The 27,035-nt window shown below is 52.9% G+C and overlaps 7 protein-coding genes across 7 annotated transcripts; 3 read left to right on the top strand and 4 right to left on the bottom strand.

Moving 5' to 3' along the window:
* Positions 1-550: 550 nt before the first annotated feature.
* AA0111_g982 (Vigilin 1) lies at positions 551-4,542 on the top strand (the record flags this gene model as incomplete). Its single annotated transcript, XM_028656421.1, has 3 exons — positions 551-1,171; positions 1,219-4,286; positions 4,341-4,542. The coding sequence occupies 3 exons, from the start codon at positions 551-553 to the stop codon at positions 4,540-4,542; spliced, it is 3,891 nt and encodes a 1,296-aa protein (XP_028511199.1).
* Positions 4,543-5,057: 515 nt separating this feature from the next.
* On the bottom strand, positions 5,058-7,119 carry AA0111_g981 (Class E vacuolar protein-sorting machinery protein; the record flags this gene model as incomplete). The annotated part of the gene is made up of 4 exons (XM_028656410.1): positions 5,058-5,857; positions 5,908-6,528; positions 6,577-6,907; positions 7,030-7,119. 4 exons carry the CDS (start codon positions 7,117-7,119, stop codon positions 5,058-5,060), a joined length of 1,842 nt encoding a protein of 613 aa, XP_028511198.1.
* A 969-nt stretch (positions 7,120-8,088) lies between these two features.
* AA0111_g980 (Serine/threonine-protein kinase ste20) lies at positions 8,089-10,941 on the bottom strand (the record flags this gene model as incomplete). The annotated part of the gene is made up of 7 exons (XM_028656399.1): positions 8,089-8,180; positions 8,232-8,328; positions 8,378-8,712; positions 8,765-8,864; positions 8,910-10,169; positions 10,218-10,782; positions 10,841-10,941. The coding sequence occupies 7 exons, from the start codon at positions 10,939-10,941 to the stop codon at positions 8,089-8,091; spliced, it is 2,550 nt and encodes an 849-aa protein (XP_028511616.1).
* A 3,810-nt stretch (positions 10,942-14,751) lies between these two features.
* AA0111_g979 (hypothetical protein) lies at positions 14,752-19,337 on the bottom strand (the record flags this gene model as incomplete). The annotated part of the gene is made up of 2 exons (XM_028656387.1): positions 14,752-15,276; positions 15,327-19,337. 2 exons carry the CDS (start codon positions 19,335-19,337, stop codon positions 14,752-14,754), a joined length of 4,536 nt encoding a protein of 1,511 aa, XP_028511407.1.
* A 1,457-nt stretch (positions 19,338-20,794) lies between these two features.
* On the top strand, positions 20,795-22,540 carry AA0111_g978 (hypothetical protein; the record flags this gene model as incomplete). Its single annotated transcript, XM_028656376.1, has 1 exon — positions 20,795-22,540. One exon carries the CDS (start codon positions 20,795-20,797, stop codon positions 22,538-22,540), a length of 1,746 nt encoding a protein of 581 aa, XP_028511408.1.
* Positions 22,541-23,037: 497 nt separating this feature from the next.
* AA0111_g977 (hypothetical protein) lies at positions 23,038-23,773 on the top strand (the record flags this gene model as incomplete). The annotated part of the gene is made up of 3 exons (XM_028656365.1): positions 23,038-23,153; positions 23,278-23,404; positions 23,615-23,773. The coding sequence occupies 3 exons, from the start codon at positions 23,038-23,040 to the stop codon at positions 23,771-23,773; spliced, it is 402 nt and encodes a 133-aa protein (XP_028511410.1).
* Positions 23,774-24,762: 989 nt separating this feature from the next.
* On the bottom strand, positions 24,763-26,974 carry AA0111_g976 (Ribosome biogenesis protein; the record flags this gene model as incomplete). Its single annotated transcript, XM_028656354.1, has 2 exons — positions 24,763-26,634; positions 26,687-26,974. 2 exons carry the CDS (start codon positions 26,972-26,974, stop codon positions 24,763-24,765), a joined length of 2,160 nt encoding a protein of 719 aa, XP_028511015.1.
* Positions 26,975-27,035: the final 61 nt, after the last annotated feature.

Here is a 27,035-nt window from a genome sequence, read left to right as displayed (position 1 = left end):
TGATTGGGATTATCGAGGTTGAAAGAGGTGTGGAGGCTAGCGTGCTTTACCCGTGGCGGGATTCAGAATAGCGCGGACCGGGATGCAGCTGCAGCAGGCACGGTCCTCGAAACTACTGGGACATTCGAGGTCTGGCTGGCCACATTGCATCCTCGGAGTTGGGCCTCTGCCGTCGTAGTAGTGATCTATTTATTCAATTGAACTCTCACCGTCTGTGCATCCACGTTATGGCCTGCTGAGCAACAGCACACAAATCCGCGCAACGAATTCCCTGGGCCAAGTTCCGAGTGACATTACCTCGTACCCAGGTACGCACAGCCAACCAACGCACTAAAGTTCCAGTGAGCAAGCGACTGGACCCTACCTCTACCCTTATATTTCTCCACTGGTTTCTCAACCACCTGCTAACCTCGACCTTGTACAACAGGACGATATCTCTTCCCGATACTCATTTCTACCACGTCAAGCTGGCTCCGAGCTTCTAAGCTTCCCCTCTCACCGTCCACGCGAACGCCCTTTGGTATCTGTCGAAACGGTTTAATACTCAACAATGGCATCTGAAGCAGTTGCTAGCTCTGCCACCGAGGGCTTGACCCCGGCGCAGAAGCTTATGCAGGAACATGCCGACCACCATGTCACCGTCGAGGACGTCCCCGACGAGGACGAACTCGCCCATGCTCCTGCCTCCGACACCGCTGCTCCTCTCAGCGAGAAGGCCGCCGGCAAGCAAAAGGCCGACGACGCTCCTGCTGCCCCCAAGAAGCCTGCTTTGAACACTCAGTCCGAGGAGGCCTTCCCGGCTCTCGGTCCCGTCAAGCCTCGCGCTCAGGCGTCTGTTGCTCCTACCTGGGGTAAGAAGCCTGCCGCTGTCACCTCCAACGGTGTCAATGGCAGCGCGACCGCCCAGTCCGCTCCCACCCGTGGCCCCGCCCTCCCGTCTATGAACATCCCCGGCAAGCACACTGAACGCATCTCTCTCGCCGCCCACCAAGTCGCTCCTCGTGGTGAGCTGAAGAAGCCCATCAACGAGATTGTCCGCGATATCAACAGGCGCTCAAAGGCCAAGCTCGACTACAAGCAGGGCCAGGGAGCTCTCATCTTCGAGGCCACCGGTCCGGTTGAAGCTGTCAGGCAGGCTCTCAAGGAAGTCGCCAATGAAGTCGGCTCCAAGGTAAGCCACCTATGCATCTCAATGGAACCAAAGCTAACCACTACCAGCAATCCGTCGATGTCCCCGTCCCTGCCTCCGTTCGTGCCCACATCATTGGTCGCCAAGGTTCCAAGATTCAGGAAATCAGCAAGCGCACCGGCGCCCGCATTCAGGTCCCCAAGGCCGAGCCGGGCGAGGATGAGGATACTGTGGTCAATGTTCACATTGAGGGCAATGCCCTGACTGCTGAGATGGCTCGTCGTGAGATTGATGCCATCGTCAACGAACGCACTTCGACCGTGAACCTGCGTCTGAAGGACATTCCTGCCGAGTTCTACCCCTTCCTTGCTGGTCCCAACAACGTCCATGCCGAAAGGCTTGTCCAGGGCCGCGATGTCAACATCCAGATTCCCCAGTACCACACTTGGCAATCTCAGGCACCTCCCCAGACCACTCGCGGTCAGCCCGCTCAGTTTGCGCCCCAGGCCAACTTCCCCATCCAAGTCTCTGGTGACCGTGCCGCCGCGCAGCAGATCCAGGCCGAGCTTGAGCGTCGTGCTCAGCAACTCCGCCAACAATTGGCTATCGAGCAACGATCCATCGAGCGTGGCCGACACCAGTTCATTGTCGGTGAGCGGGGCAACTCTCTCCATGACTTCCTCGAGGAGACTGGCTGCAGCATCGTCCTGCCCCCAAGCTCGGACGACAGCGAGACCGTTTACATCGTCGGCCCGCCCAACAAGATCGAGCAGGGTATCAACAAGCTCGAGGATCTTGCTGCTAGCATGACCATGGCTACTGCGGACGCTGCTCGTGAGCACAAGGGCCCCAACTCGCAGGCACACGCACACAACCTGACGCGCTACCTGCGCCAACGAAAGGCCCTGGCTGATCTTGAGCGCATGCACGAGGCCAGCATTGTTGTACCTACTGACCGTGACGCACCAACTGGCTGGGAAATCTACGCTCGCGACGGAAAGAACAGCATGAAGGCCCGTGGCGACATCATGAGCCTCTTCCAGTCGCACCCACCTAGCCGCTTTGCGACCATGGACGTTGATCCTTTCTACCACCAGTTCTTGCGACAGCAAAACGCACCCAAGGTCCGACAGGATCACGGTGTTCACATTGTCTTCCCTGACGAGACTGAGCAATCACCAGAGTTGATTCTCGTCTACGAAGGCCAGACCCCATACGATGAATACGCCATTCCTCGTGGCCGACCCTCCCCAGCTGAGATTAAGGCATACCAGCAAGGTCTGCAAGATGCTCAGCGCTTCATCCTTGGGTTGACCAAGAAACAACCGCAAATCGATACCCGCGGACTGGAATCTAACCCCAAGTTCCACCGCAAGATCGAGCAGTTTGTCAACGAACAGCAACAGGGCCTCAACCCTGACCAGGTTCCCGTTCAGGCGCTGTTTGGCCAGCGACGACCGGAGCCTCACAGTCGCTCGAACAACAGCTTCGCCATTCGTGGACCATCAAATGCTGTTGACGAGCTCAACGCCAAGATTCTCGCTTTCATCGAGCAAGCTGAGAAGGACGAGCTTGAGCGCAACCACGTCACTACCTTCGACTACCCCCAGAAGTACGCGAGTCATCTCGTTGGAAAGGGCGGAGAGAACATTCAGCGTCTGCGCCAGAAGTACGATGTTGATGTTCAGATCAACGACGGCAAGGTCGAGCTGAAGGGACCTTCAGCCAAGGCCCAGCAATGCAAGAAGGACATCCTTGACATGGCAAAGAAGCTCGAAGATGAGGCTACCCACATCTTGAAGGTTGCGCCTCAGTTCCACCGTGACCTGATCGGTGCCGGTGGCAAGCAGGTCGAGCGTCTTCAGGACCGCTACGGTGTACGCATCAACTTCCCCAGACGCGCACAAAACGATGACGAGGCGGGAGACGCATCGTCACAGAAGAATGTCAAGTCTGGTCAGAACCAAGACGAAGTCATTGTTCGAGGACCCAGGAAGGGTGCAGATGAGGCCCGTGACGAGGTACTCAGTCTGCTCCAGTACATCAAGGACAACTCTTTCAGCGACACTGTTTCAGTCGCTCAGAGCAACATCCCTCGTCTGATTGGATCAGGTGGTCGCGAGATGGAGAACATCCGCCTCGAGACTGGCTGCCAGATTGACGTTCCTGGTGCACGCGATGGCGCTGATCCGTCTGGTCGCGCAGAGATCAAGCTCAAGGGTACCAAGAAGGCGGTTGAGGCAGCCAAGAAGGTCCTACAAGAGCGCGCCCGCGAGTTTGACGATACTATTGTCGAGACTCTAGAGGTTGACAGGAAGCACCACAGGAACCTCATCGGTGGCAGCGGTGCCAACATTCGCTCCATCGTTACCTCGGCAGGTGGACCTGACAACTCTCGTGACTTGGCTCGCATGGTTCGCTTCCCTCGCGCAGAATCTGACGAGTCGGCTATTCGCGTTGAAGGTCCCAAGAATGTTGTTGAGAAGATTGTTGCCGCTCTCAAGGCGCAAGTCTCCTCGCTAGAGAACCAAACAACCGAGACCATCGAGGTTTCTCCTGACAAGCACCGTCTGCTTATTGGTCGTGGTGGCGAGACGCGTCGTTCCCTGGAGTCGCAGCTCAACATCCAGCTCGATATCCCTAAGCAGACTACCACTGGTGCTGCCCGTAGTCAGGTGAAGATCACTGGTGAGCCTGCTGCCGTCGAGAAGGCCAAGGAGCACATTCTTGAGCTGGTTAAGGGTCAGGAAGGCGAGACCATCCAGGTCCCCCGCCACCTTCACCACACTATCTCAGACAACGGCCAGTTCTTCCGTCAACTCAGAAACCAGCACAAGGTTACCGTTGACCACGGCGGCGAACAGGTGCCCGCAAAGCCTGCTCAGGCCGAGGCCGGAAAGGCTAGGAAGGGTGCCAACGGCGCTCTGCCTTTGATCACTGATGACGCAAGCGCTGGTGCCGATTCACATTCATGGGAGATTGTCGACAACAACGCTCCAGAAGAGGGCGCTGATCTCACTGCCACCATCCCCTGGATCCTGCGTGGACCCACCGAGAGCCTTCCTAAGGCTCGCCAGAGGCTCGAGGATGCCATCAAGGCTGCTTCCAAGCCCTCCTCCACTGGCTACCTCATCCTGCCCGACCCACGAAGCTACAGGTAAGCTGAATCCTTCGGTATACACAGTAATCCAGCGATGCTAACATTTCACAGGCTCGTCGTCGGACCCGGTGGCGCCACAATCAACGACCTTCGCAAGAAGACCGGCACAAAGATTCAGGTTCCTCGCGACCAAGCCAAGGACGAGGCTATTGAGATCGTCGGTACCAAGGACGGCTGCGAGGAGGCTCGCCAGATGATCCTCGACATCGTCTCCAGGGGTGGTAACGGTGGTGGCCGTAGGGAGCGTGCTTAGGGGGGTTTTCAGATTCACGAATATATAGGGATGTGACGACTCTTACTGTTTATCAAAAGCTTGGAGCATATTTCGGGGTTGAATGATCTTGTGGGCGCACATGATGTTCGTTTCAGCATGGGAAGGAGCATTTATAACTTCGTCTTGGTCGAACCTAAAATTGGGATATTGCTATAGCTGTAGAAGAATTACAGAGATGAAAGCTAACATGTTTGATCTTTGAAATGATGCAATGTGTGTTCGAGAACTAGATCTTGGGACTTGACGAAAGACAACAATGTTTGCTTGATAGCACGAACGTCTGCAAGAGTTACGCTGAGAGAGTTCACTGTAAGATGTTGATCATTGCGGAAAAGTCACAATACGCAGTTCATGTAAACATCACGATCTATAATTCAAACTAGAGTTGTCACAAATTGGTAGTATTCTGATCTTTCCAGAGCAGATGTTACGCTACACTGCAACTATGTCAACTACATGGTATATCATGACGCAATCTTCCTCCAAGACCGGTCCTATCGGTAGAAACCAGAAGCATCATCTCCTCCCACGGGTGGCGCGCTCGGTGCTTGTCCTCCAGGGCGATATGCCATATAACCTTGGGCAGGTGGCGCAGGGCTAGAGGCAGCACCGGGTGGTGCTGGTGGTGCGTATCCAGGTTGTGATGGCGGGTAACCATAACCTTGTTGAGGCGGCTGTTGCGAGTATGGATCCGATGGAGGCTGTTGATCTTGTGGGATTTGTTGTGGAGGCGGGGAGGACAATTGTTCGTACGGGTTCTGCTGCCCTTGTGGTAGTCCCTGCGGAGGTCCTTGCTGTGATGGGTAACCACCTTGTTCGTAGCCTTGAGGTGGCTGACTAGGAGCGTGAAAAGATTGACGGTTATCTACAGGTGAGTCGTATTGGCTGGTCGCTAGCTCTTGAGGTGCGTAGCTTTGCGGCCGCCCTCCTACTGGTACTCTTCCTGGTGGTAGCGTATAGGGATCCGATGGTGGTCCTGGCTTCGGAGTCTGCTGTGTCCGTTGTTCGCCTGGAGGAACCATGAAGAACGCAGGGCTTGAGCCTGGGGGTGGAACTTGCGAAGGAGGTCCATGTTGCTGGGGTGCGCCATAGCCGAAGCGATTCGGATCTTGCTGCGGTGTAGAGGATACAGGTGGGTATCCTTGGTAGTTCGAGGGAGGTGGTGCGTTATAGGCGCCATATCCAGGACGGCCGCCGTATGCAGGTTGTTGAGGTTGGGACATGGATGCTTCCAGCATGGCTTCGTAGTCTCGGCGAGCCTTGATGAACTTCTCGTTCAACTGTGTAAAGTCATCTGCTAAAGTCAGCCGCTGATCATCATAACTCTGCTCCTATTGGACTCACCCTTCTTCTGCGAGTACTTTCCAATAAGCTCAATCAGCTTCGGTCGGATAGCTAGCGTCGAATGGTAGAGCTCAGTGATCTCCTCGTTGTCTCGCGCATCGCCACCACCTGGCTGTGAGCTAGTGCTCAGAAGTGCCAGTAACTTCTCCACGTTCCTTATTTGTGCGAATACCTCAGCCTCATTCTGTGCTTCTCTCTCAAGCTCCTTGCGTGTCGGATCCTGCAGCTTCTCCACGTAGTTGAGTGGGAAGATACCCGTCTGCCCACGTAGCGATCCCTTCCACCAATCCTTGTACACTGATTCGAGGACCGCAATGATGTCGCCCTTGCGAAACTGTAGTTCACCGGGCTCCGATGGCTGAAAGTCGAAGAGGGCTCGCACACGTGAGACGGTTGCCGCAGTTGTGCCTGACGGTAGGGGTTGAGAAGGCTGTTCGGGCTGAGCGCTGGGAGCAGATCCGCCCTGTTGAGGGGTATTGGACTTGGCAGCCGTTGGCGCGGCACCTTTGGACTCTCGTATCGACATGGCAAGCGCCATTTGTAGCTCCTCTTCTTCCTTTTGGCGGTCGACGTCGGAGATCTGCGTCTTTTGTGGCTTGGAGGGCGCTCGGAGGTTAGGGTCTGGGACTTGTTAGCAACATGCGCAGTACCGATACCTCTCCAACGTACTTTGTGACTTGAGCTTCTGATAGGCGCCAGACATGATTCCCAGGTCGGGATCGCTAGCGAACATGTTGGTCCACTCGGCCATGCGCTCGAGTATCTTCGCCTTAACCTGCTGGTGTGTGTTCCGGTCATTGGCAAGTCTCAACAGCGCCTCTGTAAAGCTCCGCGACGCAAGCTCCTTGTGCATTTGAATTCCGCAGTTCTGGCTGAGAGCGTTGGCGAGCTCGAGGGTATATAGTTGTACGTTCGCGTTTCGGTGTGCTAACCGCCTAATCATGGCGGCGACGGCATCTTTGGCGCCCGTGTCGGACGATCCGACTTTGTCGCATACATCCTGCGTAGTGAGTTAGCAACGTTTGCGTATATTGGAGTGGAAAGGCGCATGATCGTGGACCGGGCAATGGTCGCGACATGTGCCCAGGTTGCCGCCCAACACCTTGCGAATGCTGAACGTACCAGTATGTATTCCCAGTTCTCGCTTGTGAGATTTTCATCTGTCGCTTTCACGACAACATCGTCGAAGATGTTTGATTGTGCGCGAAACATGACGTCTGCCTGCTTCCCAGCGTGTTGTGGCTTGATAGGTATGGGGAAGCTCTCCGGGGGTGCAGGTGCCTTAAAGTAGAGGGGAGAGCACGTAGTCGAAAACGTAAGAGTGGTAGCTGAGTCGGAAGTGAACTCAGCTTGGTACTAAGAGAATGCGGTTGGTTTGGGAGAGGGGCGTGTTATAGGTAAGAGTGAAAGTCTAGCAAGAGGCAACTCGGTGTCGTATATGCGCAGGCTGAGCTCTTGCGCCCGACTGGACTAGCGGGGCGGATGACGAAGTTCTCAGCCACACCTGGGCAACCCTTGAGAGCTTGGGGCACTACATCCACCAAGCAACATATGCCAACGCTCATCGCAATATTCTCTGGTCAACGCTGAGCTATTCGATAGACAGAACAGGAGTATTTGCCTTTGGAAATAAACCAAATTCAGTAGATGATCATAATTAGCATTGATATTGTGATGCAGCTTTTTTGTAAGGTGTAAGCAGCCTTTCAATTCAAACTTTTGTTCGAGCACAGGAAAGAGGAAGCATATTTATATTTGACTTTTCTGTATGCCGGAAATGCCACCACCGGACAAGTTTGAAAATCCCCAAAATAGTATAGACACTAAAGATTGCACATAATATATAGTAGACAGTCGTGTAAGAGGTATCAGCGTCCTTCCGTAACCCAAGAAAACTGTCAGATCATGAGACGGGCATATACGCCAACATCGACACGCGAGCCCTTTGGAAACAGCACGAAAGATATGCTCGCGGATTTGAGCTGTTGAACAAGATGTGACGCGCTTGCTAATTCGCTCGACAATGCTCGTTGTGTATAACAGTAGTATGAGGCTTCGACCTTTGCATACTGACTGCCGAGCTAGTGGTGCTGCCGCGACACGACCATGAGAGGCTTGCCGCTTGGAGAATCGCCACTGGGGTTGGATGTGCGCACTCGTAAACTGCACCATGCCATCACCTTATAATTCCATCGTCTTGCCATACCAATCAGCAAACGAATCCGTACTCGTAGTTGACGAATCGTGGCCGTTGGCTTGCGCATTGCCCGTACCTAAGTTCCGGTGTTAAGAGACTTTCATGACGAAATAAGAAAATCACAGACCACCCTTCTTCCGTCTCTCTTCTGCCCTTGCTTTCCTCGCCGATTGCACCAGTGGCGCTAATGTGCCTAGTGGTTCAGCGGTCTGGATAAAGGGGTGCTGCCTCATGTTAGCGGCTATCATAAGTGGACTGCTGTAGCAAACTTACCACCAGAAGATCGTGAGCACTAGCTCGCTTGTCAGGATCAACCTTCAGCGAGAAGCCCAAGAAGTCCCGGAATACAGGCGACAAGGCATGCTCTTCCTTGATTGTCGGTGTTCCATTGGTAGCGATCAGCCAGAGTGCACGCAACGGACTCTCGTTCAGGTATGGCGGCTCTCCCTCGATCATCTCAATGGACATGATACCCAATGACCAGATGTCAACCTTTCGGCCGTACTCCTTGCGAGTCACAACCTCGGGAGCCATCCAGTATGGGGTACCTACCATGGTTGTGCGCTTGTCGTGGCTCTCGTTGATTTGCGCGCAGAATCCGAAATCGGCTGTACGATGGGTTAGATTTGTCTCACGGTCATGATTCTGTATTCAACATACTTAGCTTGATGTTGCCCTCTTGGGAAAGCAAAATGTTGTCCGACTTGATGTCTCGGTGAATAACGCCCTTAGAGTGCAAGTGTTGCAAGCCGTGTAATGTCTGAAATAGTCAGTAAACTTCTTGGAGCGAGGCGTGCGGACTCACCTCTCTGCACACAGCAGCTATTTGCCCTTCCGACATAATGTTGAAAGTAACGACATCTGTCAAACTTCCACCCTCCATGTACTCCATAACTACCCAGAGATCGCCTCTTAGCAAAAAGCTGTCCATGAAGTTGACAATGTTCTTGTGCTTGCTGTCTTTCATGACAAGGATTTCGTTGATGATCAGATCCTTCTTGGGCTGCTGCTCAAGGTTCATCTGCTTGATGGCTACGCATTTGTTGGTACTATTTTCATAGGCCATGAAAACACCACCAGAAGCGCCCTGACCGATCTTGCTGAGGTTACGATATCTCTCCCTAGGATCGGCATTTGTGCAGATAGCATTGAGCTTGGCCACAATATCAGGTCCCTGGCTCTGCCGAGGCCTTTGACGTGGCCGGGGCGCTGGGCCAACACGAGCTTGTTGCGATGGTAGTGGAATGTTCTGGGGGTCCGATTGCTGTGCGAAAACCTGTTGAGGCGTCGGTTGTGATTGCGCAGGGACGACGGGTGGTGCGTAGTTTGGTTGCGGGGCCCTTTGGCTGACACTCCTCCCGAGGGGAGCCTTTGGCTGTACTGTGGTTGCCATGGCCATAGCCTGTTGCTGTTGCTGCTGGTATTGCTGGGCGGGAGAGATCGGGGTAGAACTGGCAGGGGAATCGAAACGTGGCGGTGTTCCTCCTCCCGTGGTATTCGATCGGGTACGGGACGAACTGCCATTGGGGCTTTTCGAAGGAGATGGGTGGGCGTAAGCAGGCTGGGGGGCGTCATGCTCCTGGCGAGGGGGCTGATGCTGCGTGACGATCGGACTCGGGGCTGCCGGGGCAGGTCTGGTAGGCATGGCGGCCGTAGATCCAGCAGCAGCAACCGGAGGCTTGGGTGCCGGTCGATTGGGGACCATAGCTGCGACATTGACTGGAGCTGGGTTAACAACGGGCGAGGTCATACTGCGAGGAATTGGAGGGGGCGCACGGGGGTTTTCGAAGCTAGAGAGGTCGTTCCGTGGGAATCGCGGGCTCTGCGGAGGGCTGAGGGGGGGCTGCGCAGAGCCATAGTTTGCGTTCTGGGGGATGTTGGCCTGGTACGCATATCCCTGAGGCTGCGTAGGGCCCATCTTGTCCCAGATAGCATCGTCCTCGTTCTTCTCAGCGTTGTCCTTGTAGAAGTTGACCACATCCATGACAGCTTGAGGGTGCTGCTTCTGCTCTTCCTGGGAGATGCCATTCTGCTGTAGCATGCGCTGCCATTCCTTGGGGAGGCCCTAAAGACAATTAGTACTTGGACGCAGGCGCAAACATAGTCCACCTACCGTGTACTCGCCCGTGTGGTTGTCAATGCTAACGTGGGTGACGTGCATGGGGTTGGTGGGTGTCGAGATGGTCGGGCGGCGCGGTGAGCCCAGCATGCTGCTCATGAAGTTGGAGAAGGTGCCCTTCTTCTTTGCGCCGCCCGAGAGGCGCTTCTTGGCCGCATCGCCGCCGCCGTCGCTGTAGCGGTTCGTCTTGTTGGACTGCGTCGTTGGCGGGGTCGTGGTCGTGTCCATCTTGTTGTTGAAGGAGCGGCTCTGGCGTAGATATCGGCTGTTCGAGGGCTGGTCGGTGTACGAGTGCTGCGGGCCAGCGGGCCTACGTGGACCGCTGCTGTTGGGTGAGGCGCTCGAGGATGCGTTCAGAGCTTCTTGCACTGCATTCAGACTAAACGGGCTGCCGACGGAGGCGGGAGGAAGGTGGGCAACCTGCGACTGGGGATAGTCTACATATGGGTGGTGCGGAGTGGGCTTGAGCGAAGGGCTGCGGCGGATTGCAGTCGAGCCTCCAGGCGAGAGGGAGGATGCACTCGTGCCGCCAAGATTCGGGTTGAAGTAACTGGCTGCGCTTTACGTGAAGATGCGAAGTCAGCGTGGTTCTGACCTCAGATACAGCCTCGACTTACCTGGGCGCACGCTTAAGTGTCGATGATTTATTCAAATAGGCTATTGGAGGCGCGTTGCGCTCTCGTTTCGTCAACCTCTTAGACGACGACGACGACTCCATACTGCTGCCCTCACAGCTCGGGGGCTGGTGTCCAATGGTTTGAAGCGAACGTCACACCTCAAGCAGGCTGCAAGTACACCTGAACCAGGAAATACACCTAGCCGGGCGCGTCTAGCCAGAACGGGAGGGTGAGAGAATGGCGCCGGATGCAATGATTGGAGACGTGGAAAGAGAATTAACGGTAGGAACAGATACAGAAGTTCGAAGCACAGATAGCAGACACTGGCCGTAAGAACGTTCCGCCATGCTCGTCGCAGGGCTAACTGGGGGGGGACTTGTCCAATTTCCACCCCAAGATCCGTTTCAAAAAGACGTCCTTGCGCCGCCGACGTCTACAGGCCGCCGACTCATGCACCGCCCGCGTTTGACGTCTACCAGTCCTAAATGGCGTCGCGATATGCAGTAGCTCTAACGTCTCTCACTCCATGTTGCGTGCTACAACGATACAATGGAAGTCGCCGAATTTGGCCCTTGGTCTACCACGCCCGGTCCAACAGTACTGCCACACACTGCGACACGCTGTTCTGACTAACCTCACCAATCTATGGAATCATCCGCGCTTTGCGCATCTATACTTGTATCTGCCATACTATCGCTCCTTCCTGGTCGACATGTTCGTATCTTCCTTGGTCGCTGACACCTTGACCTGCGGCTCTCCCCCCACTTCCACCATGCCCGCCGACAGATCGCCTTGCGTTGACCGCGCAACCGTCCCCTTTGCCTTCGGCGCCGTGGAAACATCAATGCAGGGTAAAAGTGTTGCATATCGATGGCCGATTCCATGTTAGTCCTGAGCCCTAGAGGAAACCACTAGTCGCCGGTCAGCCTCCTCCAGGCCAAATCGTATGCCCCACTTGGCGCTTATCACCAGTCCTTCGCAACATCGCTTGCCGCAGAGCACAGCGTCACGATAGACTCAACCTTTGCCTTCATGAAACACGCCATGCACGTCTGCTCTCACGCATGCAGCTTGCCGTTGCACAAAAGCGAAGATACAGCTCAAAGCACCCAAGACAGCAGCAGGTCATGCGTCCATGAACGGACAATCGCAACAACATGGAGTGTAGAAGTCAGGAGGCACCGCATCACTCAACAACTGCCAGCAAACTCGCTTAAAGGCTACAAAACCAACGTTGCACGAACAACTCATACAAGTCCCCAAGAGTCTACGAGTAATGGCCATGCAAAGCACAAGCCGCACAAAACAAGCATACCCCTACGGCCGCGGTAGACGGTCCATCTCCCGTCTGGCGGCATCCTACCCGCGCACCATCAACGTTCTTTTCTGACCACCGTCTTGGGTATCTGATCCGCCCCCTCTTGAGGAATCCTCCGCAAGGCTGGCAGGTGGAAATTTGATAATTTAACACGACGTCGATCCTGTCAACTTTTCTCTAGGGTCTGGACCAGTCTGAGTGGGAAACATGAGACAGCCGATTGGGGAACTATGATGATCATCGTCAAACTTGCACTTGACACTCTTCAGTCCTCCCATTTTTGCTTCTTCGACGTCATAGCTCCAGCGTCCGGATCCCGGCACGCTTCCATACTTTTGTATTTTTAGTCTTCCTAATCTGGTGGAGACGACTAGAAACCACACGATTGTGTAGCTGAAGCAACGCGATGCGACGATGCGCATGCTCTGAGTGAGTTTCTGCAATGTTGTAGACATTGACCATTTAGAGTGCAAGCAACGTCAAGGTCAAGCTTGACGTCCCGTGTTTGAATTGCTTTTTTGCAAGGGGTGCTCAGATTAAGCATGTCTCCAAAAAAGATTTGGGCGTTCTCAGGTATAACGAGGTTGCGAAACAAATGCAGTGGTGCTTGTCAATTCATGAAATCTTGGAAAGGCGTCTATATCAGCTTATTGCAACAACACATTGTGATTTGAGAGCCTACTATCAGCCATAAAGTGCAATACGCGTACATGTTTGCTCGAAATGATGCTTACAAGAACTGAAATACATACTCGATACCCTCTCCTTTGTTCCGCCTACAATGCCCAAGTCACATGGAACAATGCATTCCAACACACCCTCTTCCGCTTACCGATCAACAAATTGACCATCCTCTAGAAGTCTTTGACACATAAAAATATCGCCCTGGTAGCGCGATTGGATTAGCTACATCAAGAACAAGAAGATTATAGGCTCGGGAATATATGTATTTCTTGTATAAGCTACCCAATCTGGTAGCTGTCCTCTATCTGCGATCTATTGAAACTGATACATCGGCTCTCCACGTTTTGTTAGTCTTGCATTCACTCCCCCATCAAAGTTCGCTACCCTTTTGCCATTCTTGGAACAGAGAGTTTGGTAGCGGTGCTGCCAGTATGCTCGTCTTCACCAAAAACATTGGATAAGCACTAGAGCAAGGACTTCCTCGTCACCTTTCGCGCCAACAGCAATGCAGAAGACGGCCTGGAGAGCAAGGGAGCTTAAGTGTTTTTGCCTACAACAGATGTTTGAGAAGATGTATGGAACAATGGAAGTTCATGTAGCAGGCAGGATCGTTGATTGGAATCAGGATTTCTATCGTTCTCATGGTCGAAGTAAAGGTTGCCTCTTTCCAAGATCAGAACATCGCCTGACTGATTGATCGACATCCAAAGGTGCGTTGTATGCAAAAGCATATTACACAGTCCGTCGTACACCACGTGTCTATGTAGCTGGTGCTCATACACGAATCAATCAGGTCTTTTCCCTCATATCTTTCTCGTTCTCGTTCTTAAAGATCTGGCTAATTTTTGGTCATCAGAGAGGAGTATCAGTATCTCCAGAATGTCAATCGCTACCGTGTCTGATCTCTCTTGGACGTCTAGTGCTTGGCTTGCAAGTGCTTCTTCCCTTGTATGGATGGCAAAAGAGAACTCACTGCTTCTTCCCTCCGCTTTTGAAGTATACTGGTTCTTGATTGACAGACCTCGACGAATTCTGGCGTGGAGGTTCAATCAATGCAGTGACAACGTGATAGTCCATAGGTATCTTCCTCGCGCCTATGTCGTTCTCTTATTCGTCATGATGCGAGGAATTTGGGTTTGTTCCTGCGCATCCGTTAGCCTCTGACAAGACCGGTTCTTGCAGCCAGCGCTCAGCAAGGCTTGTTGCCACTTGTGCCCACTCACTCTTCGTTACAGTCTGACCGACCAGTTAGTATCTGTGCTCTTTGAGGAGTCTTCCTCGAACTTCCGTCAAAACCTTGCCTAGTAAGCTCTTTCCAGGTCATGTACAACAAAAAATGATCTTTGGCATATCATCTCGAGCAATCACATTAAAATGCAGAGATCCAACAACGTCTCATATTTTTGAACGCTTTCATTAGCCTCGTATCTATCCTACTACTACGCTCCACCTTCTGCGTCATATTCCGTCCTTGCAACAGAAGCGCTCTTCGCCGCAGACGTATGCTATAAGAATAAAACATGTCTGCACCATCGCCGTATGCCATCTAAACATCGGAGACCCTGGCTCTATGTTGCACCTGATGAAATAACACACGCTCCCAAACCCCTTCAATGCTTGCAGGCCAATACCTAACTATGCCGCCAGACCGTGAAAAAACAGTAAAAATATATGTATAGGGCGAAAAGGTATGCGCGGACCGACGAGACCTGGGATACCGTCACACAGGGTCGTGGAGGCGCTCAAAGAAAGGAAGACTGTGACACCGTTCCGCGTCGGGCGCATCGCCAGGCAACGGCAATGGGTGGCAGGTGTCGCATGTTGCGGGTGGACCGACATGCGCCGGAGGGATGGACAGGCAGCAGTAGGATGTTGACACACATGATCAAATACATGTCTTACAAGTGTCTCAAGCTGGGGGTTCGGAGGCGTCGTCAGGTGGTGGTTCGGTCTTTCCCTCTTCCTGATTCTGCAAAAGTCGTTCTTGTTCGTCAGGAATATCGCCCCCTTCATTTTCTTCCCCAGCCATTGGGTCTTCCGATCGCATGATCGCTTCATCCACCTCTTCTGAAGGATTGGGCATGGGCGCTTCACCTGACGGTTTCGTGTCGGCTTCATCAGCGCTGTGCTTTCCGCTATGGAACCAACCACCCTTCTCCCACTCTCCGGGCTGGTAAAGACAGTCGTGTCGAATGTCGGTGTCAACGATAGCAGCCATCAGTTTGTTAAGTCGGTCGAAAGAGATCGGCTTCAAGATCCATGCATCGAACCCAGCGTCGATGTATTGTTGACGATCGCGCTCGATCAATGAAGCGGAGACGGCAATGATAGGGACGCGTCCGCAGAGGGCAGCTCGAGCAGAGTATATGTCGTGGTGTAGCTTCTCGAATGATCTTATCATCTTGGTTGAGGTGAGTCCATCGACAATTGGCATCTTCACAGATATTAGCACAAACAACATAGTCTGGAACACACTGTACTAACTTGCATATCCATCAAGACAACATCGATGTCTTTTGAATTATCGCAGTACGCCGACGAGCACTCTTCGCCATTGACGGTGAGGTGAACCTTATGCCCAAGCTTTTCCAATCGCTTTTTCACGATTCGACTGTTCACCGGGTCGTCTTCAGCAACAAGTACGCGCATGTGATCCGCAGTCAGCTTCTCCGGTTCGGCAGAAGGCTCGATAGGCGTATCGCCCTGTACTTCTCCAAGTACGCTTCCAGGTTTTGGCCGAGGATCTATCGGGCTATCGCCACCTGGATCAGGTATCTTCAATGCCGTGATAGGAGCACCGGAACCGCCAACGCTTTCCTCGCCAGGATGTTCGGAATTCATGCTTCTCTTGTGTGGAGGAACAACAGACTGACTGCTAATATATTCAAGGCTCCTAGACCTCATGCGTGGAGCGGCAGGCTCAAGACTGTTGCGTTTCGTCAAAGTAGGTCTCAGTGAACGTGCTCCAGGACTGGCATCGCCTCTGCCAATTATGTGCGGCTCTTGTATAGCGTCAATGAGTCTATCCACGTCACTTCTCTGGCTTGAGCCGCTCTTGAAGCTGCGTAGACTAGTTTTACTTGTCAAACTCTCCGCACTCGACCTTCGTATCACCACACCGTTCGAAGTGTCTTTCGCCTCACTATCGGAAGTGTGGCGTGAAAGGCTCGGTGCAATCAGAGTTCGCTCACCATCCTCAGGGCCAAGTAGGATGCTCGAGAGTACACTGTCAGGTTGAGGCGTGATGCTGCCAGCTGGTGAAGCCTCTGTTGTCGATGCAGCTTCAACCTCGGCATCTGGAAGGTCGAACGGAAACTGTATGACGAATCTTGTGCCTTTGCCTTCTTCTGATCGCAATCTTAATTGACCGTTCATGTTTCTGATGATGCGCCCAACGACTGCCAAACCAAGACCTAATGTTGACTTCTCGCCTTGTTCTGCGATCTGCTTCTTGTCCGGCACAAGAGCATCTTCTAGCATGGAAGTAGGCTCGGACTGGACTTGCTCCAAGTCATAGAATAGTTGATCGAGCTTCTTCTGGCTCATGCCAGCACCTGTGTCTGATACTGCAATCTCCACCTCAACGTGATCTTTGCTCGGTTTTGCTGCAAGATACACCTCTACTTTGACGCTTCCTTGAGTGGTGTTCTGAATCGCATTCGCAGTGATATTTGATATTGCTTGGCGAATTCGGCGTTGATCTCCGATACACAGGGTAGGCAGGCCCGGGTGTTCGATGACTTCGTAAGCAATGTTCTTTCGTTTGGCGTCATTTCGGAACATATCTGTAGCCTCTTTGATTGTTTCCCTGAAATCGAACGACTCCCCCTTAATGAGTGGTCCGCCCTCTTCCGTCTTGGTTAAGTCGAGCAAATCGTTGATTACGTAGATGAGAGATTTGGATGCCGAGTGCGATCTCGAAAGGTTCTCTCGCGTTTCCGTGTCCAAAGCGCCCTCTAATGCTATCTCGAGGTAGTTGATGATTGCATTAAGCGGTGTACGTACTTCATGTGCCGAGTTCGCCAGCAACAATCGGGTCAGTTGACTGCTCTGAAGGGCGGCTTCTTTCTGTCTCCAGACTTCTATGAACTTTCCGTAGACCAAGCAAAGTACTGAGGCGGTCTCGATCTCTTCTTCTGTCCATTCGCGGCATTTTCCAACAACAGTCTCGGACCATGTCTTGAAACTTTTCCGGGGCTCTAGGTAGCCCTCAGTGCCTTCTTTTATGAACTTCTCATATGGATTACCAGCCCATTTCACCTCCTTCAGTTGACCCTTCCTGAAGAAGACAATGAAGTCCTCGCCATCTACCGACAAAGGAACGATGAGCATGCCGGCTATGATATGAAACCCAGGGGGATATCGCAGATCGGGGAAGTCCGAGACAATATCTATGGAAGTCATGACCGACTGAATTTTCCTCATTCTGAGATATTCCAACATGGCTAAAGCTTCTTGGGAGTTTTCCAGGATGCCAAGAATCTTCGTCTCGTCTCGGATGGACAATAAACCAAAATCAGCGTCGAACAGTTTCAGGAGATCATCAGAAGAGGCGATGATGTATCCGGAAGGGTTGTGTTGCGTCGGTACGGTGTTGATGAGCTTCCTAGCCTGCAGTCTAGAAGCATACGATAATCTTTCAATGTTTCGAGACGCTGCATCGCCGACCATGCGACACATCTTGCGTATAGGAAATGACACTCGCATACCGCGTGGCCCATATGAGTGACAGGCGATAAGACCCCACAGCTCACCGAAGGCGTTGATGGAGATGGACATTGAGGATCTTACAGCCATGTTCGCTAGGTACTTGAGATGAATAGGAGACATGGCGCGAAGATACGAGTGGGTGAGATCGAGAGGGCTCTCTAAGTCCTCGGCGGTGCGACATACAAGCCTTGCGGTTGTTAGGTCGCGATCGTAGAGCATACGTACCTTGTTGAGCTTGTATAGCTCTCGAGCCTGCTTTGGAATATCAGAGGCAGGGAAATTTAAGCCTTTGTAGAGATCTTTGGTCGCGCGAGGGTCAACAAGTTCGGTGACGACACGGCCGTTGAACGTTTGGTCGAATTGATATATCATGACGCGGTGGAAGCCGGTCAACTCCTTGACCACACCGACAAGAACCTTTAAGAACTTTTCCAATGATGGCGCTGCGGCCAATTGCTCTTGCACCTGAGACATTATGTTGAAAACCTCCATGGCGGCAGCCTCGCCCTTTCGTTTCCGCGCACTGCGTAGGACCCGCAGGGGTTTACTCTTGATTTCTGTACTTTCAAGTAGTTCCTCGGCGGTGGGCTGGCTGGACAAAGTATCTTCCGGCAGCTCTGGCGTGAGGTCGTTAGGGGGAACCAGGGGATACAATGCATCCTCTTCGAGCTCGAACTCGCAGATGACAAGCCCAGGGTTGGACTCGTTCATGTGGATTGCACACCATAACTTGCGCGTTCTATTGTAGCCAGCTACTTTGATCGACATGGTAAAGACTTCGGGCCCGTTGGACGTAACGTCGGAGTCTTCGTCTTTGATGAAGTCGATATGGTCCAAAAGGTTGTCGGCTTGCTCTTCGGAGAGAATGTCTGTGAAGCTCTCTAATGCGAAAAGTTCCTTTGGGGTACGCCCAAGAATGCGCTTGGAGTTCTCACTCACCACGCGCACTAGTAGACTCCCTTCAGGATCATCCTGCAGTGCTAGCAGCAGGCCGAAGCCTTGCACAGCACCCGGAAGATGGATGGGCTCATCCTCGCAGCGCTGCAGGGTATCGCCCTCACGACCTGTTATGACCATGTGGCCCCCTTCGGTCGTGACGTGCTTGAACCGGTGTGTTACCAGACCGCCCATATCCAGGCTGCTTATACCGCTCCTAGCGGAAGCGCCTCCAATCGACGGTGCACGCTCGGCCTTGGAACCTGGCGATTGACTGCCATTCTGTGCGCTTCCACCTGACTTTGTTGATGACAGGTCGTTGAACAATTGTGGGGGCAGGACGGGGGCGGCCATCCGCGAGCTGTCCCCTCTTTGGCTTGATTTGAGAGACGAACGCTGGGTGTCGGAACCCGCATCAGGCTTGTTCCCTCCGTGGCGCAAACTCCAATTGCGTTGCGAGGCATGTGATGACTGTGAGGTGGTGGAGCCCTGCGATGCCCTACGCGAGTCGCTCGTGAAGCGCGAGTCGTTGGTCCTTGAATATGGGTGGAAGTAGTCACCCTGTGAATGACCGCCCTTGGGGGTGGGGGTGGGGTCGACGCTGATGGCGCTGCGTATAGGAAAGACTCGGTCGGTCGCAGAGGGGCTCAAGGCGCTTGAAGCTGCCTCGTTGCTAAGAGCCGCATGTGCAGCGTTAGACGGTGGCAAAGAAGCGAAGTCGGTCGTCTTTGTGCCGGCATCGGGGGTGCATGGCTCCTCCGGCACAGGCGACACGGTGGAGAAGTTGAAGCGACCATCGTCTTGTACAGGAGGGCCAGAGTTGGGGGTCTGCTTGGGTGATTGAGACATGGAGCTCGGAGTCGTCGAAACGCGTGAACGCCGCTGGCAGAACTAGAAGGCTCCAGATGGCCTGGCTACGGTCGCTAGGAATAAAGGCACCCGCACACAGTCGGCTTGTGCCTTCAGGCGTCCATGGGAGGGTAGCGGTCGCTATCGTGAGGTGTAGATTTATTGGAGGCTTCGCTCATCGGCACGCAAAGTGACTTGGCGTTATGCAGGGACCGGGAAACAGGTGGCGATAGCGTGGACAGTCCCTAATAGGAGTCTCGTTCTTTTTGCCAGAGGTGGGTGTTGGGCGGGCCTAGCAGCCTCATGAAGTTGGCAGAAGAGGTGCTGCTGTGGGAGATCTCCAGCAGGGCTGGCGTGAGAGGGGCGAATTCTAGATCGTCGAGCAGCAGTAAGTGCGAGGCTCTAAAACGGGGGAAAGCGACAGAAGAAGAGAAGACGACCGACGGCAATCAGGCTTTCTCCTAAGCTGCACTGGTGCACTGGTGCAGACAAAACGGCAAGCCAGGCAGCGCGTCACCGTCTAGTTGATGAGATGGATGACTGCCATCAAGGGCCCGACAGACACTTGAATGGCTTGATGCGCCTTGAAATGTCGATCATGGAGGATCTGAGCGTAGTAGCTCACACAGTCTGCGATCGTCGATTTAGGCCGCGATGGGCATAGTGGATGTTGCCCCTAACATGGTCTTCTCGATAAATTCCATCGCCTGCGACCCACTTCCATCTCACGGCGCGGCGGGAGTTAACACGAAAGACGAGGTTACGTCATCGGTTAGATGCGCCCAGCGTGTGGCTGCTGAACGCCGAACCAAGAAGTGCGTCTCAGCAGACGCGGGAGAGATGATCATCTGCTTGTTTATTGTTTGAACGGACGAACGTGAACAATAAATCTCCTCACCGTCTCACCTCCCACACACAGCAGCTCCTTAGACACATGGACACCATCGACTCCCTCACACCAGCCGTGACATGTTTGACACTTGCTCGTGACGAAAGAACGGTACGCCTGTCCTCGCCGTTCCGCGGAACCCAATCGCCAGTCCTTCCCCACGATACCCGATGGTCGGCGTCCGCTCACGTGATAGATGTGCACGGCACGTAGTCTTCGGCGCTAATCTTTGCTGTTGGAAAAGTGTTTGACCAGAAAAATGCTGCCAAGTCTCTGACGAGTAGATGCAACAGCGATGCATCAACCATGGAATTAATTGATGTTTGACGCGTACATGCGACTCCGTCGGCCCTTTTTGCCTACTGGCCTAAGTACCGTGCCAGGTGCTCGCGTCTCCATGCCTCCGCCCTCCCAGTGTACCTGACTTGTGCAGGGATGCCTAGCAGCAACATCAGATAAGATAAGCCGCGAAGGAAGATGGACAGTGGGGCGACGGCCAATGGCGGTCTAACACCTCGACGTGAACAGCCCTACAGCGACTCCAACACCGCACTTCACCTCCTCATCAATGTCCCCGCAAACACCCGCGCGCACGCTAAACGTCCTCGTCGCCCTAACCGACCCCTCTGCCTTCCGCTTTGGCTGCTCCATCGTCGCGCGCCTGCATCGCCTCCAGCATGTCTCGTTGAAGATCATCGCATGCAAGGACTTCCCGACCACGACCCATACGACTGTCCCGCCCCAGCTCGAGCCCGTCTGGCACACGTATGACCCTGAAAAGGACACGACGCCTGAGTGGCAACATGCCGACTACCAAGAGACCAACGTCGCAGAGTACTGCTCATGGGCCGACTTGCTGGTGCTGGCACCGCTAGATGCCGAGAACCTCGCCCGCATGCTTCACGGTTTCACAACGAACCTGCATTTGAAGATTCTACGCAGCTGGAATGTGTCGAAGAAAATAATGCTTATACCGGGAATGTCCACGCTGATGTGGGAGAACCCCATGTCAAGGAAGCAGATCAGTAAGATCCGCCGGAAGTGGAATTGGATTCGCGTCCTGCCTCCGTTCCTATGGTCCTTTGACCATTCAGGGCGAAAGTACCACCCATGGGTAGAAGGACACAAGGCGTTCAATGAATCTATACAAACCCAGATCGATTTGATGGCAGTCGGTGATCGTACTATCGCACTGCCTATTGCCCACCTCCCCACACTGACACCTACGAGAAGCAAAGGACCCCGTCTCCCACCAGAGCTCTGGTCTATCATCCTGGAATTCACCAAGGACTGGGAACTAGCGACTACCTTGAATGTCCATACAAACCTGCCTGTGCCGAAAGAGTGGCGACAGGCTACAAGTGAAGAAGGGCCCAAGACACAAATGCAGAAGATAGAATGGGCACTTCTCACATATCCGTATTCTGAAATTAAGGCTCTGTTCGACTCTGAGCATCCCACGCGCATCTCCCGCATGTGCATCGAACTTATTATGCGCTTTGCCATGGTACCCGTTCTCATGCATCTAGAGAAGTTCCACAAGGATCTCTTCTGGAGTACATTTGGACACACATTCCTTCCTCATAAAGCCTCAGTGTTTGGAAAGACGGAGATCCTTGAATATTGGAGAACATCCCCTACCTTCCTCACCAAGGAGTATTCTGCGGAAGCCATTGACAATGCAAGTCGCGCCAACTCTGTCCAAGCTCTCGACTGGTGGTATAATTCTGGCCTATCGCTCAAATACACAGAAGCTGCACTTGAACAAGCTAGCTCTCAGGGTCACATTCACGTTCTCAAATGGTGGAAGGAGCACAGCCGCCATAGGACTGCCCCTTCAGTCCCTTCCTCTCCAGTCGATGAACAGGCTCCTAACAAACCTCACCGAGATGACCTGCCTCTCAAGGTCGGCAAGTCGATAACTTACGCAACACAGTCAGGATGCCTGCCCGCAATTCACTTCTGGGTAGAATCCGGCATTCCCTTCTCGCACGAAGATACAATAGCCAAGGTTGCCTCAACTCATGGTCACACACATATTCTAGACTACTGGCGCAAACTCCGCGGCGAAAAGATTCTCTTCGACAACCAAGTTCTCGTCGGACCAACCAAGATGGGCCATGCCGATGTACTTGAATGGTGGAAGCGCAGCGGTTTGAAAGTGGAATACAAAACATGCGATATTGAAGAGGCACTGGAGGATGGTGTAGAGGGGGCACGGGGAGATGCTGTAAGGAGGTGGTGGGCATTGAACGGATTAAATCTTGGGGTCGGTACGAGCGAGTGGATGAGGGTGAAGGTCCTAGGTTCGTGATGGCGGTTTACCATGGTGAGATCAGGTGCAAAAGGTCATGAGCATCTTATCATTTTAGCATAGCAAGCGGTTTCAATGGCATAATTTGACTACTTTAACTAGCAGCGGAATTGGATACTCAAAGAGTGAAAGGACTGCCCCGCGATAATCCTGCAGCCCCACCATCAACACGAGACAGGGTCTTCTTACCCGTTCTGGCGGAGCTCGGGAACGTCGGTGAGTGAGGCGCCAGACAGCCAATCGGTGAGTCGCAATTTGACTGCGAGCACAACCCTCTCCTACGCCTAATACGCCTAAACTGAGAGCTAGAGCTAATCCCGCTACGACCACAACTTCTTATCCGCCGTTTCTTTCTGACCTGACACCTCACCTCCAAAGCCCCACGACTCTCGCGCTTTCCTTTCAACGTCCTATACTCGCCTCGGCCCACGCAGCAATACGCTCGTCTCGAATCTCCTACTTCGGAACACGTTTCGCATTTCTTACACAACTCCACAATGGCCGACAAGGAATTCACCTACTCCGACGTCTCGGAGCACAACACCAAGAAGGACCTGTACATTGTTGTTCACGACAAGGTCTACAACGCATCAAGCTTCGTAGATGAGCACCCGTACGTTGCTGCCTCGCACACCGCGCAATGCACCTCGGCATTCGCACCCCCGTTATCGCAAAAAAGCCCCGCTCCCGACTTTACCACGGGAATGATACAAGTGCAAGCGCTAACATGTCTACAGAGGTGGTGAGGAAGTTCTGCTCGATGTCGGAGGTCAGGACTCAACAGAGGCATTCGAGGATGTCGGTCACTCAGATGAAGCCCGCGAGATCCTCGACGGTCTGCTTGTCGGAAACCTGAAGCGCCAGGTACGAAACCCCCATACTTTTCCATACTCTCCCAATCCCTTCTCTAGACACACAGCTCCATTTAGGACCTCTTTCTTGTACCGTGGACCTCCGCAGGGTGTCGGCCGAGGGAAATGGAAGTACCTCGGAACAATTCCGCAGTCTGCGGACAAGAAACGCACCGTTCGTTACGTACTACTTGAAGACCAGTTTTGCTGATGAGTGATACAGGAGGGTGACCCAAAGCCCAAGAGCTACGCGCAGCCCGGCTCAACCGCTACCACCACTGACGGTGCCTCGACTGGTGTCGGCCTTTACGCCATCATCCTCCTCGGTGGTGCTCTTGCATTCGCTGCCTACACCATGATGAACAAGCAGTCTGCTGAGTAAGAATGCTCATCAGAAAAAAAGAACAAAACACAAGAGATACCATCGACTTGAAGTTCGATCTTGAGTTGAAGAACGAAAAATCCCGCCTGGACAAGACAACGGGATTGGCATATATAGAGGCGATGTTATGTGAACTTGACACATAACGGAGTACATTCACATGGCGTAGGCTTTGTTTGAGCGTTAATCACGCCGCGAACAAGCAATTGGAATAGATCGATTTAACTGTTTCAATATGAGTTTGTCTGATTTTCTGAAAATACTTCGATCTTCGTCTGGTCAGGGCTTGAAACAATGACAGCTTCCCTAGGCCATCTGACAACTCATGCACAAGGTCATTCGCTTCAGAAATTTTTACCATCTCTTCAATTACCAATGAGGTTGTATCACGGAGTAGAAGTCAATTCTTCGTTGTCCGTACATCTAACATACACGATATCGTCCAATCCAACAAATAATCGACAACTTTGATATCACTCATAGAACAAGACGAACTTGATACATAGAGTAAATTCGGCTGCCAAGGAGTCCGAGTCTAGATCGAGCGCAATCTAGTTTGTGACCGTGTCGGATGTGATTAGTGAAATCTAGATGTGTTGTTCCATCTTGGCATGTGCTAGGTACTACACTATTGCATGTAAACCACGATGACTTTGTGCATCTGTATGACGGGAACGGTATTGTTACGAGATGAGTATTGAAGAACCAAATGTACTGGTGGTTGATAAAGGTATTTTCAAGACTTTGCTTGGTTTTATAGCTGTGAGGTAGCGCTCACTGCAGGTCGGCTTCATTTACTCAATTTTTGTCCTCCTGGTTGAAAGCATCTATAAATGCAACATTCCAATAACGTTTATTACTTAGCTGGTACATAAACAATTTCCTCGTCTACCATCACATAGCCAATGGAACATCATCGTGATTTGATAAGGGTATCATTCATCTCTAACAAACTCAATTCCATCGTACCCACAAACATCGCAAACACTCTACATATTCCTGAAAACATTGTTGCTAGCATTCCTCCTGTCGCCTTGCTTCCTCCGGTCATGCCTTTGACCCTCCTGTTCCGTTCTCTTCTTCTGCTTCCTCTCCGGCGCAAACGTAATCTCCCTCTCGCCGACCACCGTCGTCGTATTCGCAGACGACGCAGGTTTTCTGTCTTTGAGTTTCGAGACACGCGAGCCGAATGTCTTGTCCTTGGAAGTCGGTCCGGCTTTCCGTTGGTTCGACGATGAGACCACCATTTCGGGGCCAGGGCGTTGGGATCGGTGACCGGCTTTGCGGTAGTTGCCGGAAGAGATGCGCGACGTGTCTTCCTTTTGCTGTGGCTTCTTGGTGGGACGTACTTTGTCGGCTTCGGAGTCGGAGGAGTCTTCGTCTGACGAGCCCTTTCTTGATTCCAGATCTTCTTGTTCGACCGCAGTAAGACCTTTGGGTATCTTGGTGCTGGGATTGAGTTGCTGGAACTCGCGGGTTTGCTCGTCGATCTCGAACTCGGGATCTTCGAACATTTTGGCGAAACGCGGGTCGTTGAGAACGCCATCTGCTTTGACAGGCTCTTCGACGGCAGGTGCGGCGGAAGGCTCCAGCATGTCGTCGTCGCCGCCCTTTTTGAGGACGCGCTTGGCTCTCCTTCGCTCCTGCTCTTCTTGTTTTTCCAACATCCTCTCTGCGAGCTTTCTGTTGACCTTGACTGCCACCTTCTTGTTGCCGCGAATCCTGCTTTCTCGCTCTTTGCTGATTTTTTCGGCGATGCTCTTGGCGCGCTGCTCTTGCCACAGGTCTGGGTTCGAGATGAGTCGTGCTTCTTCGTACAATTTTTGGGCGACAAAGAAACCGTGCATGTATGGTCGCAGGAGACTTGTAGTTCCAACAAGGTGATCCAGTGATAGCTGCTTGAGCTGCTCGAGCGTCAAGAACTTGAAGTTGTCGTAAACGTCTCCGGACGCGCCCTTGCCAAAAGCGTTGGGGTCGTTGGGGTCTTCGGCCATTTCTTCTACGATGTTGTCGAGGAAGTGACACCATCTTGGCGCTGGGCCGAGCTGTGGTATGAAGAAGGAATGCTGTTGCCTGCCCTCATTCGCCGTCAAAAGCATACCAGTCTTTGGTACCCATTCAACGTGGTTCAGGTCTACCGAAGGCTCAACAGAGGTCCATGGCGTGCCGTCCTTTGAATCCCAGATCTTGATTACCCTCTTGTCTGCGGTCAAGATTTTAGGTTCGTCAGTCTGCGCGCCCTCGAGGTAGATAATGTTCTTGATCGGATAGCCGTATCCTTGGTCTTTCCTTAGTAGTGGTTTCGGTGATCGCAGGTCATAGAGTTGCACAATGCCGTTTGAGTCTCCTACAGCAACCTCCAAACCCGATGATGGGAATGTTAGAGCTGTGATTTCCGACTTTCCTTCAAATGCATCCGGAGGGGCAGAAAGTATGCCAACCCTGTTCCTTGATCGCGAATCCCAGTACTCGACTGTTCCAATAGAAGTGCCGAAGGCGAGGAGACCGTGCGATTGTTCGGCAATAGCACCGGTGTTGACTGCACCAGCGTCGATGCCACCCTGGAGAGCACCACCTCCAACCGTCGTCACGTCGTCCCCACCCACGTCAATCTCATAACTCCTCATAAAGCGCCCAACTTCTAGGTTCAGTCTGAAGCACTCGCCCATTCCGTCTGCATTCACACCAACGGACGGCACCAGACACTCAGCGGATCTTCGGTCGTAGATGAGGTCGCGACCGTAACGTGGTATGCGGCTCGCATAGTGGAGACCCCCACCGGTGTGGAACTCGATGCATCGATCTTGCTGGAGATGTACGCTCTTGGTAGCGTCGGAGGAGAGGAGATGGAAGGTTTGGTTCTGCGAAAAGTCAGTGCATGACGTGTGTGTGTGTGGCTCGGAAAGAACGTACGAGAGTATTGGTGTGTCTTGCAAAGGACAGGGAAAGATGAGGGAGATAGTGGACGTGTATTTGAGGCTTGTATGTGCCTGTGCTCATAACCCAGTCTCCATCCTCGCTCACACGGACACACTGGCTGGCTTCCTCAAACTCGAAATCTTGCAGCAAATCCACGCGGTTTGCGAATTCGGGGTCGTTCTTCAGACTGCGCTTTCTTTTCCGGATAAGCCACTCTGGAAGCGGGCGCGCCTCACTGCCGCTGATGGTATACACCGGAACGTTGCCTGTGGAAATCTTCATGTCGGCGCCGTAGGAAGTTTTGCGACAGGAAGCGGCAACGAAGAAGTTCGCGACGAAAGTA

This window comes from Alternaria arborescens (assembly GCF_004154835.1).
Source record: "Alternaria arborescens strain FERA 675 chromosome Unknown contig_2, whole genome shotgun sequence".
NCBI lineage: Eukaryota > Fungi > Ascomycota > Dothideomycetes > Pleosporales > Pleosporaceae > Alternaria > Alternaria arborescens.
This window is presented reverse-complemented; position numbering and strand designations above follow the sequence as displayed.